Source organism: Hyaena hyaena, unplaced genomic scaffold, assembly GCF_003009895.1.
Source record: "Hyaena hyaena isolate Hyena2069 unplaced genomic scaffold, ASM300989v1 scaffold_57, whole genome shotgun sequence".
NCBI lineage: Eukaryota > Metazoa > Chordata > Mammalia > Carnivora > Hyaenidae > Hyaena > Hyaena hyaena.
This window is the reverse complement of record NW_024080690.1, coordinates 3,984,695-4,011,947: the sequence shown is the minus strand read 5'-3', so window position 1 is coordinate 4,011,947 and position 27,253 is coordinate 3,984,695. Positions and strand designations below refer to the sequence as shown.

Genomic DNA, 27,253 nt, shown 5'->3' with positions numbered 1-27,253 from the left:
AAGCTTCAGACCCCTTCCTGGTTCATACCTTCCCACTAGTCCAACCAGGAGCTCCCACTCATTCCTGGCTTCCGGCCTCAAAGCCCACCCCGTCCACAGCTCCATGGAAAGGTGGTCAGCACAATGGGTGGCCCAGCCCATCCCAGTGCAGGAAGGAAGGCTGCACCCACCTCTGGGCATTTGGTGGTGACTCACCCAAAGGAGTCCACTCCCACACACCGGACACAGGAAGGACAAAAGTCCTTCCATTACAGTGACTCAGATCAAAACCTCAAACCATAGGGGCCATCTCCATCTTCTGTTACCTGCCTGCTACCTACCTGCCTGTCCTACAACATAGTCACTGTCTCTTTGTGCCTTGAGGGCGCCAAGACCTTGTGCATGGATTTATTTTTCCTGTGGATACTTCTTCACCTGGCTACCTCCTAGTCATTCCTCCCTGCAATTTCCATCTGGCCCCTTATGGGCTCTCCTAGCACCTGACCTTACCTTTCTTAAGACATTCCTCCCTGACCATAGTGATTCCCAATTTATGTGACTACATGCCTCAAAGACTGTAAGTTCCTTTGAGGGCCAGGTTTCTCATCCTATTCAAGATGGCAGCCTCAGTGCTCTGTACCTGAGCCATGGTAGACATTTCATACATACATGTAGAGATAAAAAGAAATGAAAACTTTAATATACAAACAACACTAATTATTATTCCTAGAAGGTGGGACTGAGGTGGCAGATGTCCAAGTATTTAGCTCTTCTCTTAATTTTCTTACCAGCCATCGCCCAGCCTAAACCAGTGGTTTGCAATGTGTGGCCCCAGATAAGCAGCATCAGCTCCATCTGGAACTTCTAAGAAATGAATTCATGGTCCACCCGAGACCCACTGTTTCAGAAACTCAGGGCACTGGGCTCATCAGCCTGAGTTTTAACAAGCTCCTGAAGAGATCCTGAGGCAGGCTCAAGTGGCTCGCACCACTGCCCCTGTCCTAGGTCCAAGCTTGGGTCATAACGTTCAGCCATGTGAATATCACAAATTAGAAAAACTTCATCCTTCTATCAAGATTTTCAGAAAACCAAACACTCCTACATCCTCATTTCCACATCTTCTTACAGCACTCATTGCAGGTCAGCATGAGACACAGGAAGAAGTTCCATTCAATGGATGAGAACAGTAAGGCTGAAACAACAACTTTCTCAAACGATAAAAGTAAAACCAGGCAGGGTCAATGCAAGAATCTGTCCCAAACCTCCTTGTACAGCACCACAAAGTCACTCAGAAGCCAATATAATAAAATAAAGCTCCAAAATATTTCTAGTTTATGGGCCAGAGGTATGAGTACCCCCTCCCCTTCATACTGATGCTGGATGGTCTAATAAATAAGCTTTCAGGAGGGTTCCTGAGTGCTTGGGCCTCTAAGGATCCTGATCAGCCCTTCCAGAAGATTTAGGACAATAGCCCATACAGCTTCAACAGAGAGACAGATAGGGTTGCTTTTTTTTTAAGGCATAATACCCAATTCAGGTCACCCCCAAAATGGCACTTGGTTTTTTGAACTTCTACCTTTCTAGGGGTGAAGAACTCCACCAGCAGGAAACCTTGCAACCAGATATAGAGGCCCTAGCCTCCCCTGCCCCCAAACATCTGAACCTTGGTGGATGACGCGGCTGATCTAAGTTCTGGAAAATGGGGACAAAGCTGGACAGTTCAAGGTCTTGTCTGCCTTTGGGTGGCTGTCTGGCGCCCCCTTGTGTTCAGTGTCTGGACCCAAAAGAGTCAAAAGACCACAAGGATGATGGACGCATGAGGATCAAGTGGCTAAGCCATTCTCCAAGAATGGCCTGCGAGGCCATGAGAGGCCAGCGGCGTGGGCTCAGGAGTGGGTCATCTGGAATGTCCTCCCAGCCCTGGTGGAAAAGCACTCGCTGGGACAAGGTGCCTCACATAGCACAGGTGGCTCATCCAATTGCCTCCACCAGAGAGACAGATCACTGTGTCCCTCCTGCTGGGTATTTGGCCAGCAGGCTTTTTCCTCCTGACTTAGTGCCCAGGCCAGAGGCTTATAGGCTCTTTTTTTTTCTTTGAAGAGAAATTGACTGTTCTGCTGAAGATAGCTTGGGCCCCCGAGGAGACATTGCAAGGCAGTTCTGAATGTGCTAAGTCAGTGGGCGGTAATGGGCACTGTGTGCTCTGCAGAGGCACTTCCCACCCTTGGCCATAAATAGTCCTTAATGGGCTCACACAGAAGGCCTGGCACTGGCTCTTCCTCCTCGCCTGCCCGCTCCCCCTGGCGCCCACCCCGGAGCTCCACCATCCCAGCCAGATCACCAAATCATGCCCCGGTGTGAAAAGATCTCCTTCATGCCTGGACCATGGTACCTTCAGTGCAGGCCTGCAGGGCCGATGCCAAGCTTCCAGGGTCTGGACTCAACCCAAGAAGCACTGATGGGAAACTTAATCCTTAGCTAAGGCCTGTCTGCTTCTCAAACAGGCTGAGTCACCTAAGTCATAAATCAGGTCACTAAAACCCTCCAAGCCCCAGTCTCTTCATCAGCAAAAGGGATAGCTCAGCCTCTGAATTAGTCCAAGGTGGTCTAGGGATTTTAGAGAGTTGAGAAGGTTGGTAAGTCTAACAGTCTAACTTTTTACCTCTAAGCCTTTGCATGTGCTGTTCCCACTGCCTGGAACAGTTTTCTCTCTTCTCTCCTTCACTTGGCTAACACGTCTGTATCTTCAGTCAAAGCTCAGACTTCTCCAGGAACCCTTCTGTGGCCCCCTAAGCCTCGGCTTGGTCCCCTTCAGTGGTTCCCATAACTCCCTGCTTGGCCTCAGTCCCAACTGTGGTCATGTGGCCTGGTAATTGGCTATTTGTTGGTCTGGGCCTTCACTTTCGTAAACCCCATGAGACAAGAACAGAGACCAACACTTTCTTACTCACCTGGGCATCTGCAGGGCCTGGCACATAGTAGGTACTCAATAAATATGATTAAACAGGTAGACAGGCTCAGAATGAAACACAGGCTAGGGCCAGAGGGCAGAGGGCAAGTCAGGAAGGAAGCTAAGGGAACATGCACACACATCCATGGCTTGTCCACGTTCTGCCTGCAGCCTGACATAGTTGTGGGGCCCCTGGAGATCTCTGCCAGCGCTGTTAGTGCTCTGGCCTGTTAGAGAAGAAACTATGGGGGTCACGCAGGCCAGGAGCCCACGGCCTGGGCCCGATCTGCTTCTGTGCATTTGTGTTTGTGTTTCTCAGTGCAATTGTGCTTACAAAATTTGGCTCTATGTTTAAAAGAAGAAAGACAAGGACAAATTTAAAGGCCACTGAATGCCCTCATTTTATAGATAAGGGACGGGGAAACAGAGAGGAGAAGGGACTTGCTCCCACATCACCCAGCTCAGTATCAGAGTAGGAAGACTGCCTCCCCAACGCTTTTCAGAGGGAGGGAAGATGGTGGTGGGGTTGGTATTCAGCGTGAAGGGCTGAGGGCCTGAGAGGAGCCTGAGCAGGCCCAAGAGGTCCCCGGATTGCACTGTGCCCCTCTGTGGCATCATACACCACCCTCCCCAGTGGGAGCTGGCCTCCTTCTGCAACGGGAAACAGGGGACACTGCATCAGGAGAACCGGGGGGCATGACGGTTAGAGTTCATGTGCGAGGTCTCTCATGCACACAGCACCCACCCTCGGACTAATTCCCACCCACCCGCCTGCCTGGCCCTGACAGCTATTCCTGGGACCACTGTCTCCTTAGGCCATGGAGGGCTGAACCAGCTAGGAGGAGCCTTTGTGAACGGCAGACCCCTGCCTGAAGTGGTGCGACAGCGCATCGTGGACCTGGCCCACCAGGGCGTGAGGCCCTGCGACATCTCCCGCCAGCTCCGAGTCAGCCATGGCTGTGTCAGCAAGATCCTGGGCAGGTAAGCACAAAATTCACCACATGCCACTGTCCCTGAAGGGCTTGCCTTCCGCGGCCCACGTCGTGGCCACCCTCCCTTCCCCCAGGGGACTCGGCTCCATTCCTGATGTCTAGCCCTGGTCCTTGGGACCTAAACAGTGTGATTGTGCTTCTGGGCCTCCCCTTTATCCACTACTCTTCTGTTATTTTCCTGCCTTTCCTTCTTTGTCTATTTCTCCTTCCTTATGTTTCTCCCTCCCACTTTTCTTCTTTTGTCTCATGTCTTATATTCATAGGCTTCTCTACTCCTAAAGCAGAAACCTCATCCCCAAAGACCCTCCTCCCCACCCCCTGAGACCAAAGGAGCCACTAGGGAGGAGCACATGATCAGAGGTGGCTCCTGCCATCTAGTTCCCGCATGAGGGATGTCAGAGTGTGCTTCTCAAACTGCCAACTCCCAGAGCACCGGCAGCAGAAGCATCAGGCATTCCTGATGAGATGCAGACCCCTAAGGCCTGGTCCAGACCTACATATAAACCATAGCATCCACTCTGGGAGCCAGGCCTGAGGGTTGAGACTTTAATGAGATGACCAGGTAACATGTACAAAGGCTAACCACAGAGCAGTGGCTCACAGCCCTGGCTGTGCATGAGAGTTGCCTGGGGAGACGTAGTATATAAAAAAAAAAATTATGTCTAGGCCCCAGTCCACACCAATCAAAGCAGAACTTGAGGAGAATGAGCCCAAGGTTTTGTATAGTGCTAAGGCTCCATCAGGGATTCCCAATTTTCTGCAGCCAGAGTTGGAGACCACTGACCCAAAGGTTCAGGGGGTTTCCAGGAACAGCAAAGCCCTGCATCTGGACTGACATAGCATAGTCTGGAGAGCCACTCCCCAAATGCCCCTGCTCTGGAGGACCTGGGGCTTGACATCAGCTCAGGGTACCTCTCTCCCTCACCCAACTCATTGGTGGATTCAAGAAGAGTTCTGGTATAAAGAGGCAGAGAACTGAACAGTGGAGAGCCCTGGCTTCCTGACAGAAGCTGTCAGGGGGGCACATGATCCCTGGCTAGGGTCAGGAGGGGGTTTCCCAGTGTGCGTTGTGGTGCCCCAGAGAGGTGAGCCCTGGGTGGCCGTGACAGGTAGGCAGAGTTTGAAAGCACCTGATTTTATTTCATTGTAAAAGAGACCACAACGTTTCCATAGCAAGGAGGGGACAGCTATCCTGACATAAGTCATTGATCCACCAAAGCAGCTAGTTGGGTGCTCGGCGGAGAGGAGGAGTGGACAGCCTGGGAGAGTGAGCTTGGCCTACGGGGTTGGATGTGGCCAGGGATCCAGGCCAGCCTGGCCTTCCAGCACCCACAAGGAGTACCTTCAACCTGAACCACGTAACCTGCTAGAACACCAGAGGCCAGCTGGGGGTGGGGAGAAAGGAGAGGGGCAGAGAGCCAGTGATCCAGGCTGGCTTCCTGGTGAGGGGTAAAGCCAGGATGGCCCAGAGCAGAGTCGTGCTTTAACTAAGAAAAGCTGGATAGAGACACCCCACTGTGAACCCGTATGTACATACACAGCAGATGTGTCACAAGTTCCTTTCTAAGAAGGGAAATCTTTTGTTCCCCATACGTGGCTCTTGCAGGAGCTCAGACATGGGACACTGGCCTGAGGGAAAAAGCCAGAAGCCAGGTGTCCAGGGTGAAGTCTTTAGCAGAGGGTTCTTGTTTGGCGGTAGCATAAACCTACCCATGCGAGGGAAACAGACAGTGCTAGGAACATCGGGTGTTTGAGGCCAGCCCTGGAGGTGCATTTTACCCCCCAGGTCCCTCCCCCGAAGGTTTGGAAAGGAATGAGAGTCTCTGGCTACGTGCCGGCCCGAAGACCCCACCTGCTTATTGGGTAATTCTTTGGGGTTCTCTATTGGAGTAGGTACTACGAGACTGGCAGTATCCGGCCTGGAGTGATAGGGGGCTCCAAGCCCAAGGTGGCCACTCCCAAGGTGGTGGAGAAGATTGGAGACTACAAGCGGCAGAACCCTACCATGTTCGCCTGGGAGATCCGAGACCGGCTCCTGGCCGAGGGTGTCTGTGACAATGACACTGTGCCCAGCGTCAGCTCCATCAACAGGTAAGAGGGACACAGAAGCCGGGGTGGGGGGTGGGGGGGCGGAGAGGGCACCAGGGCTTGGGGGGAATCATGATAGGGACCCGAAGAAGGGCCTGGCTTGGGTAGAGCAGAGCCTGAGAAGGGGCCTGCTGCTGAAGAATTAGGCAGGAAGCACCCCAGGGTCCAGGAGGATATCACCCCTCCCCACCGCCAGGAGACATTTCTGCCCCCACCCCACCCCACCCCAGGTTGTACTTCCTTACACGCTACATCCTCTTTTATTCAATGGAAGAATCTTGAATTGATTCTTTCTTGGGCCACATGACCCCTCACCTGGCCCTCATTCAAGCATTCACTCCATTGTTCAGTCATTCAATTATTCACTCACTACCTCAGTCAATCATTTCCTCACTCATTCATTCATACATGTGTGATTCACTCATTTATGGGCTAGGCCCTGGAAACACACCATCCTCATCCTTGTGGGGCTTATAGTCTAGTGGGAAGACAGACATGAATCTTGTACTAATCAAGTGCCCACACAAACAACTGTAAAAATGCAACTCTAAGTCCTCCTGGGGAGAGGAACATGCGGGTATGTGAGCTAGCATAGGGTGACTTGGTTTAGGAAGATGTGAAAAATGCCCCTGAGTAAGAAACACTGAGTAAGAGTTAACTAAGTGAAAAGGGGAGCCAAAGGAGCCTTGAGACAGCACATGCAAAGGACCTGTGGCTCGTAGATCTTAGACAAGAAGCCTAAAGAAAGCCAGCAGATAGACGGGGAGCATGAGGTAGGCTGAGGTGGAAAGGTCAGTAAAGACTGTCCTTTAGAAGCTGGTGGCCATGTCACATATTCTGACCTGTGACCTGTAAGAAACTTGGCAGACGTTAAGCAGGAGACAGACTGGCATTTCAAAAAGTCCACTCTGGTTATAATAGGGAGAATAGATTAGAAGGGGTCAAGAGCAGATAGGGGTGGACCAGTGAGCCATCCTGGAGGCAGAGACTTGGTAGTGGCATGCACTAAGGTGCTGACAGTGAGATGCAGAGGAGGGTCAACGGCAGAGGGGTTTACAAGGTCAAGCCCACTGAACCTCATGATGGACTTGATAGAGGAGGGTGGGAGGCCGATGCGAAGCTCCACCTATATCTCTGCCTTGAGTGACCAATGGAACTGGTCATGAAATGGGAACACTGGGAAGGACGAGGTGTGAGGAATAGGGCCATGGATTTGATCGTAGCAGGTTGTACCCGAGGTGCCTTTAGGACACCCAGGTGGGCAGCATGCATTCTGCTTCCTCCTCTTCCCTCTTCCCATGAGATGGCCTTTCTCATCTTCCTTACAGGATCATCCGGACCAAAGTGCAGCAGCCATTCAACCTCCCCATGGACAGCTGCGTGGCCACCAAGTCCCTGAGCCCAGGGCACACACTGAGTGAGTGCTGACCCGGAGGCATGCTCAGCCTTGCACACGCATACCCATCAGCAAAAACACAGTCACACACATGCCCACACAGATACACCCTGTGGCAGACTGAGCCCTTCCACAGGGTCGAAGCCTTGCTGGGTCCCGGGGAAGATGCAATGACATACTTAGGGGTGGAAACACTTAGCAGCCTTGACTCCAAGAACCCCTCTCTTGGGTGGGCCCCCCCCCACCGTCTCCCCCAAGGTGGGCGCAGGGGCTCTCAGGGATGTTGCCCGCATGTGCTGACCCTCTCCCTCTCCCCCCACTACAGTCCCCAGCTCAGCTGTAACGCCCCCAGAGTCACCCCAGTCAGACTCCCTGGGCTCCACCTACTCCATCAACGGGCTCCTGGGGATTGCTCAGCCTGGCAGCGACAGCAAGAGAAAAATGGACGACAGTGAGTGTTGGGGAGGCGGAGGGCAGGTCGGAGGGATGCAGGAGGGCTCCAATGGGACCAATGACCCCGGACTCTGCAAGTGCCAGCAACTCCTGCCTTCAGTGCGTGGCCCATCCCCAAGCTGGCCACAGTCCCGTGGCCCGAAGCCGCATCCTTCCTGTAGACCCCCCTGTAGCCCGGGTCTGCCCCTCCACTCTGGCCTGGGGCATGGGTAAATAGGTCCCCTGAAAGCTCTCTCCCTGCCTGGGGATGCCAGGTGACCAGGACAGCTGCCGGCTGAGCATCGACTCCCAGAGCAGCAGCAGCGGGCCCCGTAAGCACCTTCGCACGGACGCCTTCAGCCAGCACCACCTTGAGCCGCTGGAGTGCCCGTTCGAGCGGCAGCACTACCCGGAGGCCTACGCCTCCCCCAGCCACACCAAAGGCGAGCAGGTGAGCAGCGGGGGGCAGGAGCCACAGCAAAGCACAGTCTCTGAAAGAGTCCCCGTCAGCCTGCAGTCTAGCCGCCAAGGCAACTAGAACTTCCTCGGATGGGCTCAGGGCGCAGGCTTCATGCAGCTCCAAGCCTCGCACAGACTTTATTTTCCCAGATGCTCGCATCTCCCTCCTTCTCCTCCACCAGCCCTCTTGCCCCCGTCACCCATAGCCTCTGAGCTCTGCCCTTTCGGGAAGAGCAACACAAGCAGGCGGTGCCATCTGTCTGTCGCCGGTGGCTTTCCCAGACCACAGGGTCAGGTCCTACAGTTCCAAAGCAGCTCCTCCGAGCCCTACACCGTGACCTCAGCCAGCACCTGCCACCTACCTCTGGCCACTCACACCCACACACCCTACCACTCTGCATGACTCACGCTCCGGAGCGTGTCACTCTTGTTCACACCTCTCTGCACTGGCACACGGCACGCCCTCCCGGCAGAGCGCCTTGCCTCCCACCTTTCTGCCTGGAAAAGTACCACTCGGCCGTTATGACTCAGCTCAAGCATTGCTTATCCGTGAATCACACCCTGCCCCTCAGACATGCTTCGTCTCTCCCTCGTCTGTGCTTTTGCATATTCGATGGGCCACTCAGGTAAAATCTCATGGGGCGCTGGAATTGTCCAGTGGACAGAGGTGTTGACAATGGATTTCAAAAGGCAGGGCAGCAGCTTGAAGCATCTTCTTTTTTTTTAATCTCCAATACGTAACATTGTGCCCCTTTTAGAATAGATACTCAGTGGGGCGCCAGGATGGCTCAGTCGGTTAAGCGTCCGACTTCGGCTCAAGTCATGATCTCATGGTTCATGAGTCTGAGCCCCACGTCAGGCTCTGTGCTGACAGCTCAGAGCCTGGAGCCCACGTTGGATTCTGTGTCTGTCTTCCTCTCTGCTCCTTTCCTGCTCATGCTCTGTCTCTCTGTCTCCTTCAAAAATAAATAAAAATTTAAAAAAAATTAAAAAATAAAAAGAAGAATAGATATTCAGTAAAGACATATTGGTGAGGGAGCTGAAAAATCCAGAACAATAAATTACAAGTTACAAGGGAGCTTTTGATTTCTAGTGCACAGGACAGGTGAAATGGTTCCCAGTGGCTCAGCTTCTGGGAAAAGCTAGCAGAGATGTCACTGGTCTCCCATGAGCCCAGCCAAGACACCACAACTCAGACAGAAACTCCAGGACCCATGGCCCCTCAGTTCATTTGTACCCGTCCGCAGTGGCCATGGCCTCCACCCCCTCCCCCACAGGGTCAGGCAGCTGAGGAATTCCTTTAGGGTACGTCCACTCGCCCCACTTTGCTCCTGCTGTCTTCTGACCCAGGAGTGAGGCAAGCCTTGCGCCTTTAAAATCTGAGCAGGACAATGTCAGCGATGCCAATAACCAGCCGAACCATGCCAGGGACCGTCTGGGCTGCTGGGTCCGTGCCAGCACTGCGGCTGGGCAGGCAATCTGCGTCAGCGATTTTATCAGGCTGGGCTGTGGCAGCCACGAGGGGGTGCAGAGAAAGCTGGCCGTCAGCAGACCTGGGGAGAGGGCCCGGGTGCTCCTCTGAGAGTTAGTACATGGTTCCCGCTGGGCTATGGGGCTGCAGCCGTGGGTCCATGGGGAGCCTGCTCTGTGAGAAGAAGCCCACAGAACTCAGTGTGTAAGTACCAGCCATCCTTGTAAAGAAGACCTGCTGCCAAGACCCCGAGCACCCTCTGGGTCACAGAGCCACCTCCTGGCTCCATTAACCTGGCTAATTCCTTGATTACAAGGAGGCCCTGAGACCCTTTACCACGCTGGCCTATGTCGTTCATGGGAGATTGTGGTATTAGAGAGTCTTAGGGCCGCATGGACCTCGGGGACCACTGAGTCCAGGCTTTCCATTTGTGTGGAGATAACCCAGGGCCAGGGAGGGTTGACAGAGCCTGGCGGATGGGGGGGCGGGGGCGGGAGGGGCAAACAGTTGTGCTCAGGCCTCCAGGCCCTGGTCTCATTCAGACTTGCCCACTGGTGCCTGTTTTAGATACGGTGCTTTTGTGTCCTTTATGAGGTGAAGACTGGAAAAAGAGAGTTTGTAAACCATGGAACTGCTCCAACCTCTTACCTATAGATGAGGAAACTGAGGCTCAGCAGTGTCCATCCACTATTTATTCCCTCCCTCAGCCAGTCTTCCACTCACTCATTCATTCACCTGGGGTGGTGGTGAGGGTCAGGGAGAATCCGGTCTGTCCTGAGGGCTCTTGTATCTGAGCCCCTGCCTTTCCCACCCTTGGTGACTCTGTGACATCAAAGGAGACTCCATGTTCTCTCACCTCGGCACTGGAAGGCCCTCTGGCCTGGGGAGCCAAAAGAGAGAGAGAGAGAGAGAGATGCACAGGTCCTCACACCTGACCTCAGGTTCTGTAAAATAAACGAAGGGAAAGCATTCAACAGAAATGCCAGCGGCCTTATTTCTTATTTCTGTGGCCACTCAATGCCATATCACCAAAATGTGTGATGATACAGATTTGAGGATTCTCCCTGCCCACTGAATTGCCTGGACTTTGGAAAGCTATAGGATTTTGAGTCAATATTTGTTACCAAATCAACACATCAATAAGGCATTTTAAACTTTTCTTACACTCTCTAGAAATTAGGTATTTTGTTCAATTTCATTAAGTCAGGCTCTAGGCAATTCTCTCCCTGCAGCAGTCCCCCCTCCCACCCCCTACGGAAGAAATGGACCCAGAGCACCATTCAGTCAGTAATTGCTGCTACATGATAATGGTGCCCTAGTGGCCTCCAGAATTGACTGCAGCTTCCAGAAGTGCCCAGCATGCAACCAGAAAGTGCTGTGGCCCCTTGGAGAACCGGGCTGCACGGAAGTGATTGCCTTTAGTGGGGCTGTTACATAACTGCAGAACGTTCCTTGATTTTAACACACGCACTGCTTCTCCTAGTGTGTTTGTGACAGGTGTGACCCACCTGGGGGATCGGGTGTGTGCTCGTTTGCTCTGTCTTGTCTCCTTGAGGGATGGAGTCCTGGTGAGGGGTAGTGCATGCTTGCCCTTAACTCCACAAGGGAGCATCTTAGGACACAGCCCCGCTCATGTCCAGGGAGGCCAGATGGCATCTATAATGAGGCCTTAACAAAGAAAACCCTCCCAGATATTTGATAGTTTTTTAAACAAAATTGACCCCGAGTATCCTCTTCTAGCTGAACCTAGGAGTTTATATTTACATGGATAGAGAAGATAGAAAGTAGCCAGTCACCTGCTCTGGTGGGGTGTCCTGTCTGCCGCTTTACTGAAGGAAAGAGCACGTGAGGCAGGATCTGGGTTCCTCTGTTTAGTACCCATGTCATACTTACCGGGACACTTGCCTCTCTGGGCTTCAGTCTCTCCACAGACAAAACAGACAGAATCTTGTTTGCCCACGTCACAGGGCCGGTGGGCTCCGTGGATCAAGATAACATTGGCAGAGCTCTAATGTGCACTGTTTGCAGACAGAAGCGGTCATGGTGCCTTCCCGTTTAGGGCAGTGTTTGAGAGCACCGACTGGAGAGCCCCCTTGGGTTCCGGCCCTGGCTCTGCCCCACAGGGGAGTGTGACAAGCTTCTTGGCCTCCCTGTGCCTGCATTTCCTATCCGGAGGGGGAATAAACTAATGAAAAGAGTGAAGCACTAATGTGGGCCGGGCTGGGGCAGAGCGCTCCACCCTGCAGCCTGTTCTTTGTGGGTCCAGACGGTGTTGGGGGACGAGGAAGGAGACCAGTGCGCAGCCAGGCCCTCATGCCACCTGCTGGCTTTGAATCCCAGGGCCGCATGAGAGGAAGTGGGAGATCAGGCTTCGGGGTCTCTAAGTAGGCCGGCTGCCAGGGGCCTCTGTGCGCTGACTTCTCTTTGTTCCCCAGGGCCTCTACCCGCTGCCCTTGCTCAACAGCGCCCTGGATGACGGCAAGGCTACCCTGACCCCTTCCAATACACCCTTGGGGCGCAACCTCTCGACTCATCAGACCTACCCAGTGGTGGCAGGTACGGTGCCCGGAATGTCCTGGGCCACGTGGCCCCAGCTGCACAGATGGGCTGGAAGGCAGAGCGTGGCTGGCCATGAGGAAGAGGGTGCTAGGGCCCTGGGCCTGCAGAGGAGAGGTGGGATGTGCAGGCTGGGTCTCCAGGTATCCCAGGCCCCCCTCCCCCTCCGTGCCTCCTCGCTCCCCCACCGCTGCGGGGGAAGGGGAGGGGAGGCGGCACACACAGTATTCCTATGCTAGCAGAGGCACAGCAGGGAGGCAGAGATTCTCCCCAGCCCTCACTCCCCCTGAGGAACACGTGCAGCCTTCCCGACACCCCCAGACTCAGACAGGAGCCGCCTGCCCCCGCGCCCCGCCCACACCCCTCCCGCATCTCATGGCTGGGTCTGTGCATGTGCCCACCCCATCATCTCACACCCCTCTCTCCTTGTTGTCTCCCTCCCTCCGGCAGATCCTCATTCACCCTTCGCCATAAAGCAGGAAACCCCCGAGGTGTCCAGTTCTAGCTCCACCCCTTCCTCTTTATCTAGCTCCGCCTTTTTGGATCTGCAGCAAGTCGGCTCCGGGGTCCCAGCCGGTGCCTCGGTCCCGCCCTTCAATGCCTTTCCCCATGCTGCCTCCGTGTACGGGCAGTTCACGGGCCAGGCCCTCCTCTCAGGTACGACAGGGAGGTCCCGGGCCGTGCAGGCAACGCGGGTGGGGGCGGGGGGGGTCCTCAGGGCCGGCCACCAGTCCCCTGCTTTGGGTCCAGCCCCGTCTCTGGCCCTCAGTCCTGTCCACCGTCACCCTAGTCCCTAAATCTACCCGCAGTTTTTGGACATGCCAAGATGTGGTGCTCGGTGCGGCAAAGTCAGGCCGTGGGAGGGGCAGGCACTCTGGGGAATCTTTCTCCATGGGTCCCGGAGGACCCCAGAAGTGGGGTGCGTGGCATATTTCCAGAACCTCGCCCCAAAGACCCCTGGAAGAGCGGGGACCTTAAGGCCAGGAGCCAGGCAGTATAAAGCAGTGAACCCTTGGTCTGAGTGAAAAATTAAGAAAGAAGGAAAAAAAGAAAGCTTTGGAGGGAAAAAGTCATTGGTTTTTGGAGACAATTTTTGGGATCAAATTTCTAAAGAAGACAGAGAGTCCATCCCAGCTGGGTCACCACAGGGTAGTTCTCCTTGTATCCAGCTTCCCAGGGTCACCCTTGGAGAAACTTGAGGTGGGGGGGGGGAGCAGGGGACCTCCCATCAGGAACCTCATTGGCCTCAAAACATGTAAAGCTGAAAGTGCCTTCGGGGCATCTAGAGCAAATCTCACCTTACATTGATGGGAAACAGTCCCAGGCAGGAGTTGGGCCTGGTCAGGGTCCCTGAGGAGGCATGTGGTTGTCTGGCAGAGGGAGTGCTTGGCCTGCATGCGGCCTGGGGGTGAGACCTCAGCAGAAATGGGTCTCCCAGTAGGACACTGGCCCATCAGCCAGGGCCTGGGCAGCAGCTCAAAGAGTCAGGGTGTCTGGCTTGAGCAGGAGAAGACCTGAGATGGAGTGAGAATGGGGAGCAGGGACCCACGATAGTCTTCAGATATCTGAAGGGCTTCCACGGAGATGGGATTATGTTAGATGTGGGCCCCAAGGCATTGAACCAGAACCATGAAAGAAGCCAGAAGGGGGCTAGCCCTTCTGGATCAGTGTTTTTCAACTTGCTGGGGGCCTCCAAACACTCTCTTAAAATGACAGCTTTTACAGAAGCCAGGTATCCAAATCAGACAAATGAAGAGCTACTCTGTTTGAAGTAGGGATTCTGCCCCCTGAAAGGCCTTGGACTTGAAAACCACCACACCAGAAGAACAAGACCTCTACCCACCCAGAGGGACCACAAGGTCATCCCTAGTCAAGTGCACAGACTGACGTATAAGGGTCTTTACATTTTCTGTCTGGCCAGACCTAGGATTGTTTTTCTCTGTGCATCCCACGTCTAATGTGGGGGGGTCCTCTTGACAGAGGTGGGCACAAGAGATAAAGGGTTAATGAAGGAAGCCCAGTGTGTGGGCAGAGAGGCAGTGTTTCAGGGCATGGGGCAAGGGAGCAAATGTTGACTCAGAGTTCAAAATTTCAAAAGCGGGTGATGTCAGCGGAGATGGGTCATTTGTTTTGACTAAAGTGATTAAAGGAGAAAAATCTGTGAGCTGAGTGGAGTGATGTCAGCCAGAGAAAATGGGGGAGGAGGGTGGAAGGTGAGCCAGGGAGTAAAGGGACTCACATCCACCGCGGATGGAGAGGCCTAATCACTTGGTTAGGGCCTGCTTGCTTCGTGTGAATGGCTGCAATAAGTCAGGCAGCCGGTGAGGTGTGGATGGAGCATGTGATGATGGGGGGCAGTTCTTCAGTTACTGCGTGAGTTGCCCACATGCTTGGCAGGACCATTCGAGAGGTCACATGGGCACATAGCAGTGGGAAGCAGTCTTGGATAGTGGCCTATGGCAAACTCTCTGCCCCAAAGCCCCCAACTTTCTCCCTTTCCTGTCACCCTGTTAGGGCTTCACACACACCCTATCAATATGCAGGTCAAAGGTGCCACTTCCAACCTCTGTCAGTTCTCAGTTTAGTGGACATGCCCAGTCTCCAGACCAACAGCAGGACTGGAACGTCACTCACCCCATGGGGCAAAGGAGCTGACAGCAGACACCAAGGCATAGAGTGCCGCCCCTGTGGAAGCCAACAGCTGGCTGTAGGGCCCAGCCCGAGAGCTGAAGATGTAGCACCAGAGTCAAGGACTTTTCCTCTGTCAAGGAATGCCCAACCTTGGAGGCACTGGGTTCAGGCAGGTTGCCAAGAGCAAGAAGCAAGTCAGGGATGCAGTTCGCAGAGCTGGGCCGGCCGATGGCTGGTGTCTATGCAGAGCCCAGGGTGTTGACCTGCAGGCCATGGTCAAGAATGGACATAAATACCTACTGAGCCATGGTGAGCAGGCTGGGAGGACATGCAGGGAGGAGGCAGGCTAAGAGGAAGGATCTCAAGATCGGGGGGTGGGGGGACGATGGGAAGCGGTGGGTTGAAAGCCATCCAAGAGAGGAATAGGTGAACTTAAAAGAAAGAGAAGGGAGCCAAGACTAAATTACTCCAAGGTAATGTTGCAGGCAAGAGGAAAGAGGCAGGACTAGATGAGTTTTCATTCCAGAAGCAGCTTGACCTTACCGGAGCCCTCCCAGCTCACCTCCTCTGACTAGCTTCCTAAGGACCCTCTCTGCTGCTTCATAGTCTCCCCCTGAGGTCACTTCCTCTCCTGGCCCAGTGGCTCTGATAGTGCAATCTCCAGGCTGACTGTCCCTCTGGCTCTCAGCTTCTTCCTAATCAGCTTTTTAAAAAAGAAGGAACGTCAGAGTTTGGGGAACAATAGGATCTTCCCTAATACTCTTGTCATTCCCCCTCAGATGCCCCAGTCTGGGTCCCAGTGCACTTGCAAGAGCAATATCGGAGCTGTCCTTGTCCTGGCTGTTCCGAGGCTGATTCCCAGCTCAGCTGATCAGAGCCTCTGAGTTTGGTTTTATCATCAAAGAGTCCATTACCCGCCTCCATTCTTTTGTGCAAAATTATATTTAGTCCTGCCAAAGAGATTTCTGGATTGCTATAAATTTTCTTTGCTATCAGAACAAGATAAGGAATTGAAAAGGGGTCAGGTAGAGGGCAGACATCAAAGTGGGCAAATAAAATTGTCTGAAATCACCTCTACCCTCTAAATTCCTCTTGGACTCTACCAATATTTAGAATATTTGCCAGTATTTCTGGGGCGCTAGTGTTTTCTTCCAGAACCCCACTTCGCAGCCAGTCAACATCAACCTGTGTCTACATCAACTTCTGAAAAAAAGGGCCACGTAGAAAGTATATGTGTGAACAGAGGAATTATAAATCAAAGAACCTAAGGGCACCTGGGTGGCTCAGTTGGTCCCTCTTGATATCACCTCAGGTCATGATCCCAGGATCATGGGATTGAGCCCTGAGTTGGGCTTCATGTTAAGCATGGAGCCTGATTAAGATTCTGTCTCTCTCCCTTTCCTTCTGCCGCTCTCCCCCATCTTGCATGCTCACATGAGCACACAATCTCTCTCTCAAAAATAAATAAATAAATAAATAAATAAATAAATAAGAAATCAAAGAAACTAATGATGCAGAACCTTAAAAATAGTAAGTTAGGGGCACCTGGGTGGCTCAGTCAGTTAGGCGTCTGACTTCAGCTCAGGTCATGATCTCACTGTTCCCAAGTTCAAGTCCCATGTCGGGCTCTGTGCTAATAGCTCAGAGCCTGGAACCTGCTTTGGGTTCTGTGTCTCCCTCTATCTCTGTCCCTCCCCTGCTCACACTCTGTCTCTCTCAAAAACAAATAAACATTAAAAAATTTTTTTTAGTAAAATAAAAAAATAAATAAGTCCGTAGAAGATATGGTTGGGCTGTGTTGGAGTGCATATACCTCATGGCTTCTGTGGTTACATTTCTGAGAAGGTTGCAAGGTTCTTGGCCTTTTGGAAGAAACCACATTGAAATTCAAGGACCTGAAGCAGGGTTTTGAGGGATTGACAGGGGAGTTTAAGGTACCATGGGCTGGGTGAAGGCCATCCTGTAGAAAGTCTTACTAGGCTTTGGAGGAAGGCCAAGTTTCATGAAAGCCTTTGCGGTCTGCTACAGCACTTGATTCAGAAACGTCTGCTTCCCTGGGAGAAAATTAGGTGGCCAAGGAGAGATGAAGATTAAAATCTCAGAATATAAGGGGGTGAGGTTAATGAATTTATTTCTAAGAGGAGTCTAGGGACTAGTTCTCATGGGATGGGGTTCTACAGGGGAATTGTGACTAAATCATAGCTTCAGGAGAACATGCGCTCTGGTACTCTGCCCACTGAACTGCAGAGCTCAAGAAGCAGTAGGGTCAGGTGATGGAAGGACATGGGGTGAGGGCAATAGGAAGGGAGTGTGGGACCACAGGGCTCCAGGGTCACAGGAGCCCTGGAGAATATCTCAGCCAGCACCAGCAAAGAGGTGGCCTAAAAGCCAAGAGTTACCTCCTCACCTTCAGCCCTAGTCATGGTAGACACAGATGCAGCCACAGAATCCTTCTCAACACAGGGTACTGGGAAGCCCTTACCAGCGAAATAGGTGAGAAGTTGAGCCATATTTACTAGATCTAATCTAACCTAGCTCTTCATGAGACAGATGGGAAGATGTGATCCAGAGAAATAAGCTTGTCCCTCAGCCACAGCCTGGCTTGGATCTAGAGCTCTCTCTCTCTCTCAGGGAAGAGGAAGCAGGAAGAGGAAAGACAAGGCATTGGGCCTGAATTAGCCACCAACCCTCTTCCATCACTGTCCTACACATGCACCTGTCCACCCCTTGTACACCTGCTGCCCTCACAGACTTCATGTCGCCCCTTCCTCTCATAGGCTCCAGTCGTTGGCCAAATGCTTCATCTGAGAGCAGAGCGGGCTCAGTCTAATAGCCGATTGTATTGCAGTCCTTCTTCAAAGAAAGACCAGATTTTACCTTGGTGTATTTTCTGCATATTACTCCCTTTACTTCTAAATGTACTAAAATTTCCTTACCTCCCCTGGGTTTCCAAGTGAACTGAACCCATCTGTAAAATTCCAGTGGATTCCACCCTGTTTGGTCCAGCACCAATGGAGTTTATTTTTATGAAAACATTCACTTAGTTTTAAATAATGAGCACCGATGGCTCATTTCAATAGGATTTATTCTGTAAGTGTTCCCGTGATGTAACACTTTATAGAATGTGTCCGTTGCACTAATCCATGTCCACCTGTAGCATCAAACCCTGGCTCTGTGGTATGCTGATAACATCATAGTAATAGTAATAAGGTATGTAGGGTACTCTTATTTCTCCCCACCCCTCCCCCCCATTTTGCACATGAAGAAACAAGCTTGAGTACATAGGTGGCTGGTCTAAGGACACTTAGAAAATTAGTTGTAGAAGCAGGATAAGGACAAAGGTCCTCTGGTTTCGAGACCCTTCCTTCCAAAGGAATGGCAGAAGCCCAGAAAGACTGGTCTTATTTGTTGACCCTCTAAGTTTGGCTCAATATGCTTATCCCAGCTCATGCCCAGTTTTCATTTAGTGGCTGGCCTTGCTAATTTAGCATTCTTACTGCTGTATCCCCAATATTCAGAAAAGTGCCTGGGACATCATACTTCCTCAATAAATCTTTATTGAATGCACAACTTATCTTCAGGGAATCTCTAAAAATAGAGGTAAGATTTAGTCGCTGCAGTATTGACAACTCATAAGGTTCCATGGGACGTACCTTCCCTTTCATCATTACTAGCTGCACCCTGAAGAGTTCAAAGCATGTTGGAGCTCGAGGGGATGTCAGGGGAAAATGTTGGACAAGCAGTGGTGTAGAGGGGATGGCCTTGGTAAGTTGGTTGACAGACTCCCAGGGAGTCCCTGTGAGTCCTGGGAGAAAAAGCAGCCCTTGATGTGAAAGAGGCAGAGGCATTTGGGTAAAATGGTCATAACTGAACACAGTGGTTCTCAGTCCAGGGTGATTTTGCCCCCTGGGGACATACGGAATATCTAGAGATATTTTTAGTTGTCACACTGGGCAGGAACTGCTACTAGCATCTAGTGAGTAGACCCCAGGGATGCTGTTGGACATCCTGCAATGCTGAGGATGCCCCCCCCCCACAAAAATTATCTGGCCCCAAATGTCAATAATGCTGAAGTTCAAAAACCCTGTAGACACCACTAAGAAATGGGGATGACCAAATAATTCATCATTCCAACTGGGGCATTTGAGAGTAAAATAGATGTTATTAATAGATACGCTGAGTGGTAACGACAGTGGTCATTACCTGGACAGATGTGGGCAAACCAGGATGAATTGCCAAGAATCCTTGGGTGACAGAGAGTCTGATCTGGGCCTGTGGGACATGAGAGAAGTAGGAGGAACTCATCCAGTCAGATGGGGCCTCCACAATGGGAAGGCTCAACTTCCTGATGTAGAGCAGAAGTAGAGCCAGGGAAATCAGGTCTCTAGAGCTGCCTCACTGCCACCAAGACAAGGACATTACCCACAGATTATAAAGAGAGAGCTGGATGTTTGTTTTGCTGAAAGTGGCTTTTCTCCCCAGGAATGGAACTGACAGATGTGTGGTTCATGTTCATGTATTAACACCAAATATCTCTCAGCTTGTGTCTCCTTTCTAGGTCAAGGATAACCTATAGGTTTTGTGTCCTTTACAACTCTGATAGGTTGTATCCACCTGAAAGACCAGGTTGAGGAGTAGGAACCACCCTCTCTGGACCCCTGGAAAAGAGTGCAGTGATTGATTAGCAATGTCTGCCACAGGTCCAAAAAGTATAGTGAAAGGTAGTGGTGAAATGTAATAGCCAAAAAGCCTTTGCCATCCCTTGTAGGACCTTGTTCTTGCTCCTCAAAGCTGGAGCTGAGAGAGTGTGAGCTCTGAGTCCAGAGACCTCTAAAGTTTTACTTAGGCCAGCTACACCCACTGCTATGCTGGACACTAGGGGATAACAAAGACCCAGAAGAGACAGCCCCCACCTTCCCTCTAAAACCATGACATTGTTGTTGATGAATAAGATTCACACAAACAAAATCATTGGAAGATGGGCCACAATACAAGACTGCAATAGCAAGTGGTCCTTTCATGGTGGAGCCAGTGTCCTGTAGGGCAGACAGAGGGAGATGCTTGAGCTCAGAGCGAGGAAGGGGAGTGGATTTGGAGACTGGCTTTGGAGAGAGTGTCCATGCTATGAGGAAAGACTTGCTGAGCCTTGGGGAAGCAAGACAGAAAGTGCAGGAGCCCACTATGACCTAACTAATGACTCCTTACTGTATTTTTCCAGGGAGAGAGATGGTGGGGCCCACACTGCCCGGATACCCACCCCACATCCCCACCAGTGGACAGGGCAGCTATGCCTCTTCTGCCATCGCAGGCATGGTGGCAGGTAAGGGGAGCGGCTGGGCAGGAGGGAAGTACGGCAAACAGGAAGGGTTGGCCAAAGGTGGAGGAAGAGGGGACAAAAGGTAGGGTGTGTCCCATGCATAGATTTCCCAAAAGGCATTGAAGGACCCACCAAAGAGTGCATCTTCTTGTAAATGCTTAGAGCAAAAATTTCACTGCGGTCCTGGCTCCTTAACTCTCCCTAGTTCAGCTTCCTTCTTCCCACCTGCTCCCAGATTCCCTGTGATGGAATGGGCAGAGCTGAGACTGACCAGCGTTCAAAACCAAACTCTGCCACTTCTTCCATTGACTCAGTGAGGCTTGATGAAGAGTGCTCTAGGGATCCGCAGGGCAGTGTGAGCTAAACACAAGCCTGGCCCCTGAGCAACCCATTGTCTCCCAGTTTTTTCACTCTGATGTACACCCTTTCTGTAAAATCTGAATATGAATGGTGTTGGTGATGATGATGATGAAGATGGTTGAAATATACCTTCCTTCACACCTCACACTCATTCAACCCTGCATGGGCAGGACCCATGTTCTAGGTACTCCAAAGGCACTACAGGGAGATGAGCTGGGGGGATGTCTCCATCCTCCCTGACGCTATCCTGGAATACTACCTGCTGGTCATTTGGGTTTCTTTATCCACCAGCGTGGTCATCACCTAACAGTGACCCAGGGTGTCAAGGTCTAGACAAGTGAGGAGGACAGGGAGAGTTTCTTTCGGTGTGTCTCACTCACTCTTTAAGAAAACATATAAGAAGGACCCAAGGGAGGACAGGGCAGAATCAAGTCATATCTACTGCCCCGAGAGGCCGTAGGATGTGGAGCTTCTGGAATGAGCTCTAAATCAGGGCATCTGTAACCCCCTTGCAGACGCCCATGACCCCAGAGACTTAGCACATTCACCCAGGCTGCTTCCTTCCCTCCCCGGCAGGGCTTGTTCTTTGCCAGCCACCCACTCTGGGTGCCCTGTGCTGAAGCAGGTGGGCTGGGCTCTCCTGGGCAGAGGGAGGGGAGGGAGAAGAGAGGGAGGTAAGGAGGCTCCTTGCTCCCTGGGAACCTGCTGAGCTGGCACTTGTTGCTGCCTGGTTACCGTGGCGATGTGCTTAATGCAGCGTTGAAAATACAGAATACTGACTCCTCTCTCCCTCCTGGCCCTGGACTCCCTCCCTCCCTCCCTTCCTCTTCTGGAGCGTGAAATGAGATTGGTCAAGATAAAAAAGGAAAAGATTCGGTTATTTTTTTAAGAGTGTGGATAATGGGGCCTCTCAATCAAAATCCCAGGCTCCAGTCGGCTCCCCCCATCCCCCTTCCAACCTCTCCACCTTTCCCTGCCGCCTGCTTAGAGGAGGAGGAGGAAACAGAAAGCACAGGGCTTTTCTCTTAATTATGAATCATTCCCCAGGGCCAGGCCCAGGGCAAGGGGGTTCTGGGGCCCAGATTATGACCAGTGAGGTAGCTGGAAGGTTTGGGCCTCTCATCAAAGACCCCCAGGTGTTTCCAGAAGGATCTCATTCTTAATGAGTGGGGTTGTGAAAAAAAAAATAACACAACTACAACATCAACAGCAAGTGAATTGCAAAAGAGGTGGGGCTTGCCTTGCGCAGTGCATGGACTTTCCAAGATAAGTCATATGTAAATCAGGTTTCAGAAAATGCAATACTATTTAAATGTATCATCTGGTCCATGGAACCATGGTACAAATTAATTCTTAAGGAATTTCTTTGTACAGAAAGTATTTGTCCATCTCTTACCAGTAGTCACAATCTCCCAGTTGACTAAATGGTGATTCCTTCCATTAAAATTAATAAAACTTCACTGAGTGCCAACTCTGTGCTAGATGCATGAAACATGCTTAAAGCAAGGCATGCCATTGTCATTCTTCAATCGTTTGTGGAAGGAAGGAAAAGATCATTTATTGTGCACTTCCTGTGTGCCTGGCCGTTCATAGATACAACTTTCTTGTTGAATCTTCACCTAAAATTAGGAAGCTGGTATCATTCTAGTTTACTACAGATGAGGAAACGAGCTTAGAAAAGCAAGGGAGTGTGCTCAGGGTCTTAATTAACTATACCGTGTGGCTGAGTTGTTCAAACCCAGGTCTTTTGATTTCAAATCTAGGGTTCTTTCTACTATACCACGCTGCCTCCCCCGATACTAGAAATAACAACACAAGCTGTAGGAAAGTGACACAAGAACAGGACCAGGACACAGACTTCTCCTGTCCACTCATCATCTGTTTTGACTTCTCATGGTTGTTGTTGTTGTTTTTCCTGCCCCATTAACAGAGTTGATGACCCTCATACCAGTTCTAGAGCTGAACTGACAACTCGAGATAGATGGATCCATCCATCCATCTACCCACCTTTCCATCCATGTATCTTTATACACAATTTTCTATACATCCATAACCAATCTTTCCATTCTTTCCACTGATCATTCCTTTAGTCATTCATCTATCCATCCTTTCTTACATCCATCCTGTCATTAATCCATCTATCCTTCTATCTACCCATCCATCCCCATCCACCCCCATCCATCCATCCATCCATCGATCAATCGATCCATCCATCCATCCATCCATCCATCCATCCATCCATCCATCTATCCTTCTATACATCCATTCTTTTGTCTGTCTACTTTCCATTATCCATCATCCAGTTTCCAGCCTTTCAACCATTCTTACATCCTTCCATCCATTCACCACTTTTTCACTTAACAAATACTGGTTGAATATCTATGGTTGGGACGCTGGGGCTATAGCAGTGAACAAGACAGGTCACTCTATTCATGGAGCTTACAACCTAATCATGAAGAAAAAAGTACAGTAAACAAGTCAACAAATGAATAAAGAAGATCATTTCAGATAGTGGCAAGTGCTATGAAGACAGTAAAGTTGGATGATGTAATAAAGAGCCACAGGGAAAAGAGATAACTACTTTAGATTGGGCAAACAGGGGAGACCTCTTTGAGACTGTGTTCAAAGTGATCAGCCAAGTGATAAACTGGAGCAAACCATCCCCAGCCCAAAAGAACAGCAAGTGCAAAGGCCCCAAGGCAGGAACTAGTTTAGCATGATCACACATAAAAAGGGATTGATGAGTATATCTAAGAACAAGGAGTAAATGGGGAAGGCACTACAAAGGGAGGGGATGTTGGTAGTGGCTGGGTCGAATTTTAAGACGACTGCTGGGAAAATAGACTGTAGACAGAGGAAGAACAGAGACCAGTTAGGGGAGGGGTCCTAACGGTTCCTGCAAGACCTTGGTGGCTTGGGCTGGGGGCAGGGGTGTGGGGGGCAGATAGCAGTGAGGGAGGAGAAAAGAGACATTGAAGATATTTTAGGGGTACAGCCAACAACACTTGGTGAATTGGGTGTAGGGGTTCCAAAACAGAGAAAACAAGAATGACTCCTAGGCTTGGAGCTTGGGAAAATGCTTGGATGGTGGTGGTGGTGGGTATATATATGGGAGACCAGGAGAGGAAGAGGTAGAATGTGTGGCAGGTGGAAATCGAGAGTTCTAATGGACGATAATAAGATTGAGATACCTCCAAATACCCAGCTTAATAAGTCACTAGACACATGATATATGTCTGAAGTCAGGAAAGAATTCTGGCTAGGACATAAATTTCAGCCATCGTACCAAGCTATTATTTAATGCCAAGAGATTAAACAAGATCACTAGAAAGAGAATGTGGATGGAAAATCACAGAAGGCTCAGAGACCCAGCCCTAGCATTTAGAGCTGAAGCAGAGAAGACACCAGCAAGGAGAGTGAGGGGGAGGGAACAGTGGACCTGGTAGCAAAGGCATCACAAAACCCAAAGGCATAGAGGGAGCAATGACCTGAGTCACAGTTGGCTAGGAGGTTGGGGGGTGGGGTGGGCATAGAAGTGACCACTGGAATGATCAGGGTGGAGGTTGTGGGGATTTCAGGGGATCAGCACTGGCCTGATTGGAGGGGAATAAGGAGGTGAGGGCAGAGACCAGGGAGCACAGAAAGGGGCTGGTAGCTGGATGTGGGGCAGGAAGAGACTTTTTTAAAAGATAAGATAGCAGCCCATGTTTGCTGGCTGGAGGAAGTGGTAAATTAGGAAGGGAGAGATTGATGAAGCGGAAAAAAGGGGATAGATTGTAGGGGGAAGGTCCTTGGAAAGGTGAGAAGGATGGGATGTGGAGCAAAGAGGATGGGTTGGCCCTTCATGGATGCAGAGACATTTCGTCCACCGGAGCTGCAGGCAGGTTGACGGATCTGGTGGTGGGAAGACGCTCCACACAGGTGCGTGCCGCCTCCTGCGCCCCAATCCCTACACCAGCTTCTGTGTGACCTAAGCACATAGGGACTTGGTGAATGTGTGTTCAATAGATGAGTGAGTGTGTGAGTGAGTGAATGCATGAATAAGTGACAAAATGAGAGAGGAAACACATTGTATTTTCCACCTCTCTTCCTTGTCCTGTGGAGCCAGTCGTGTTTGGTACTGGGTGGGGGGTGGGTTAGAGGCTCTGGCTGTGTAGCCCATGTAGAGTCAGCTTCCTCCCAGGGTGCTCTGAAGCCAGGCAAATAGGGGGTACAACAGCAGTTAATGGGGAAGTTTGCATTGTGAGCTACCAGAAAGAGCACTGGCGTAGCAGCTAGGGGGCATGGTCCTAGGGCAGACTGTAACTGAACAGGGGCTCTGGGGTAAACGTCTTTCCCTCTCTGGGGAACAGTTTCTTCATTTGCGATCCTCAGTTGAGCTTTATTCTAGCACCAGCTTCATGGGAAAATAGTAAAAGCTAGCATTTCTCGAGTGCTTTTTATATACCAAATGTGGGGCTAAACATTCAGTGTATATTATCTGATTTAATCCTCCCTAAAACCCCACAAGATAGAGACAATGATTTGCCCCATTTTACGGGTGAGGACAATGAGGCTCAGAGAGGTTAAGTGATTTGCCCGAGATGATACAGCTCGGAAGTGGGGAGCAGAGATTTGACTCCAGGCAGGCCGGCTTGAGAGCCAGGCAGTTTCAAGCCTCCCTTCCAGAGTCAGTGAAGGAGACCAGAAGCCCCAGAAAGCACTTGGCTCCCAATAGCAGATGAAGCTCCGAAAGGTGGTGCAGATATTCATGGGACAGCAGGGTGGGCAGGAAGCTGGCTTTGTAGAGGCAACTGTCTCAGAAGCACATTAAAGGGATTATTGGAAATTCAGAGTTAAGAGCCCTAAGGTCAAGTTCTGCTCTGCCACTTGATTTGAGGCAAACTGCTTAATCCTGCTGCACTCCAATTTCCTCTTGTATAAATTGGCCACATTAATGGGTGCCGCATAGGATGCTGGTGTGAATAAAGGGGCACAGCATGTGGGAACGTGCTTTGCAGACCTGACGCTCCCCACCAAGCACCCATGCTAATGGCGTGGTCTGCTTGGGTTTGTTGCCGTTATTTAAGGGAATCCTTATGTCATTCCTTTGGTAAATCTTTCCTTTTTGGTAAAGCCAAGACTCCACTCACAGAAGGAGGTGATCTGATGTGCTCTGTTGGAACTCTGGCACTGAGTTTGCTTCAAGTGGCAGGCTTAGGATGGGATACCCCCGCACACACCCGCCCCCGTCCTCAGAGCAAGTCCAGAACACAGATTCCCCCAAGAGGTTGGTGCCTTGCAGGGCTCCTCCCTGGGCCCCTTCCTCTCATCCTCAACCCCCGGCTCCACTGCCACAGCCTCACACACACACCTGTCCCCAACAAACTCAGGCTTAGGAAGGCTAAAAAGTTTGCACGTGCTGCATTCTTTCTATGGCTGCTTTGGTGACCCTGCTCACTCCTTTCGGCCCCTTCTGGAAAGGCCTTTGCTGCAGGTCCAGGCCGCAGGAAAAGTGGTAGAACCTGGGCGCTGGAGTCACAGCTCCCAGACATCACCAAACCCTTCAACTGCGTGAGCTTCTCCAGGTCTCCACGCCTTCACTTCTTTATATAGAAAATGGGCACAATAATATCACCTCCCTCCTGGGCTACCTGGAGGACTGGGCTTGTCAGGGTAGCCCTCTGGTACCTGTCCAAAGTGATGCTGGCTGAGAGGCCCCCACAGGGTGGATCGAGGGGCCTCTGAACGCACACGGTCCCTGCCCTGGCTCTCCGTGTCCCCCAGGGCTGGCCCAGTGTCAGCCCTGCAGACCCTTCTCCTCCACCCCCAAGCCTACATTGGTACGTCCACCTCACAGGCCTCTCACCTGTGTGCCTCCAACAGGAAGTGAATACTCTGGCAATGCCTACGGCCACACCCCCTACTCCTCCTACGGCGAGGCCTGGCGCTTCCCCAACTCCAGCTTGCTGAGTAAGTCCCCTTAGGGCCACCCAGGCCCTCTGCTGTGTGGGGCAGGGTTGGGGTACAAGACTGGTCCAAAAGTCTGCCTGAAAGGCAGCCCAGAGGCCCAGGTTAGATGGAGGGCCTGGGGGAGACAGGGAGACTTGTCAGTCCAAGCAAGTAGAAGGAAGGCCAAGTACCTGGGTGTTTGGAGGAAGAACACACAAGCAAGAGACTTCTTGGCATCATTCTCCCTCCTGCTGCCTGAGGCCATGTCTCTGAAGTCTTTGTTCCTTGTGAGACTCAGGGCTCAGGCCTTGGAAGGGCAGAGGTGGACTCCAGAAAAGTCTAAGAGTGGACTTCCTGCCATCAGGGGCTCACAGTGCAGCACCGGGGACACTGAGGCAAGGACGCTGAACAGGAGTGCAAATAAGGCCGTCCTATCGCATACATTAACCATCTAAGTGGCGCACGGGTACTCATTTTCCAGCACCAGAACTCTCACATGGGGTCCCTTTGGTCACTACCTTCCCGATACTTGGCCTGAGATGTGGACAGCCTTCAGGATGGAGGTCCAGAGAGTGAGCTATGGGCTCCTCTCACCCCTCTCTTGCCCTGGGGCCATGGGCTGCTGGGTAAGGAAGCTTTTTAGGAAACCAAACCCTATAAGTGGAAAACTTGAAGAATCCTGCTAGAATTT

The 27,253-nt window shown here is 51.5% G+C and overlaps 1 protein-coding gene across 1 annotated transcript in view; it reads left to right on the top strand.

The window, feature by feature from the left end:
* PAX8 (paired box 8) overlaps positions 1 to 27,253 on the top strand; it is a 54,340-nt gene that overhangs the window by 26,204 nt on the left and 883 nt on the right. The window contains exons 4-12 of the mRNA XM_039231703.1: positions 3,718 to 3,910; positions 5,815 to 6,012; positions 7,338 to 7,426; positions 7,731 to 7,856; positions 8,113 to 8,288; positions 12,203 to 12,323; positions 12,774 to 12,980; positions 20,173 to 20,274; positions 26,497 to 26,583. Of these exons, the coding sequence (XP_039087634.1) occupies positions 3,718 to 3,910; positions 5,815 to 6,012; positions 7,338 to 7,426; positions 7,731 to 7,856; positions 8,113 to 8,288; positions 12,203 to 12,323; positions 12,774 to 12,980; positions 20,173 to 20,274; positions 26,497 to 26,583 (1,299 nt within the window). The remainder of the gene's footprint in view (positions 1 to 3,717; positions 3,911 to 5,814; positions 6,013 to 7,337; positions 7,427 to 7,730; positions 7,857 to 8,112; positions 8,289 to 12,202; positions 12,324 to 12,773; positions 12,981 to 20,172; positions 20,275 to 26,496; positions 26,584 to 27,253) is intronic.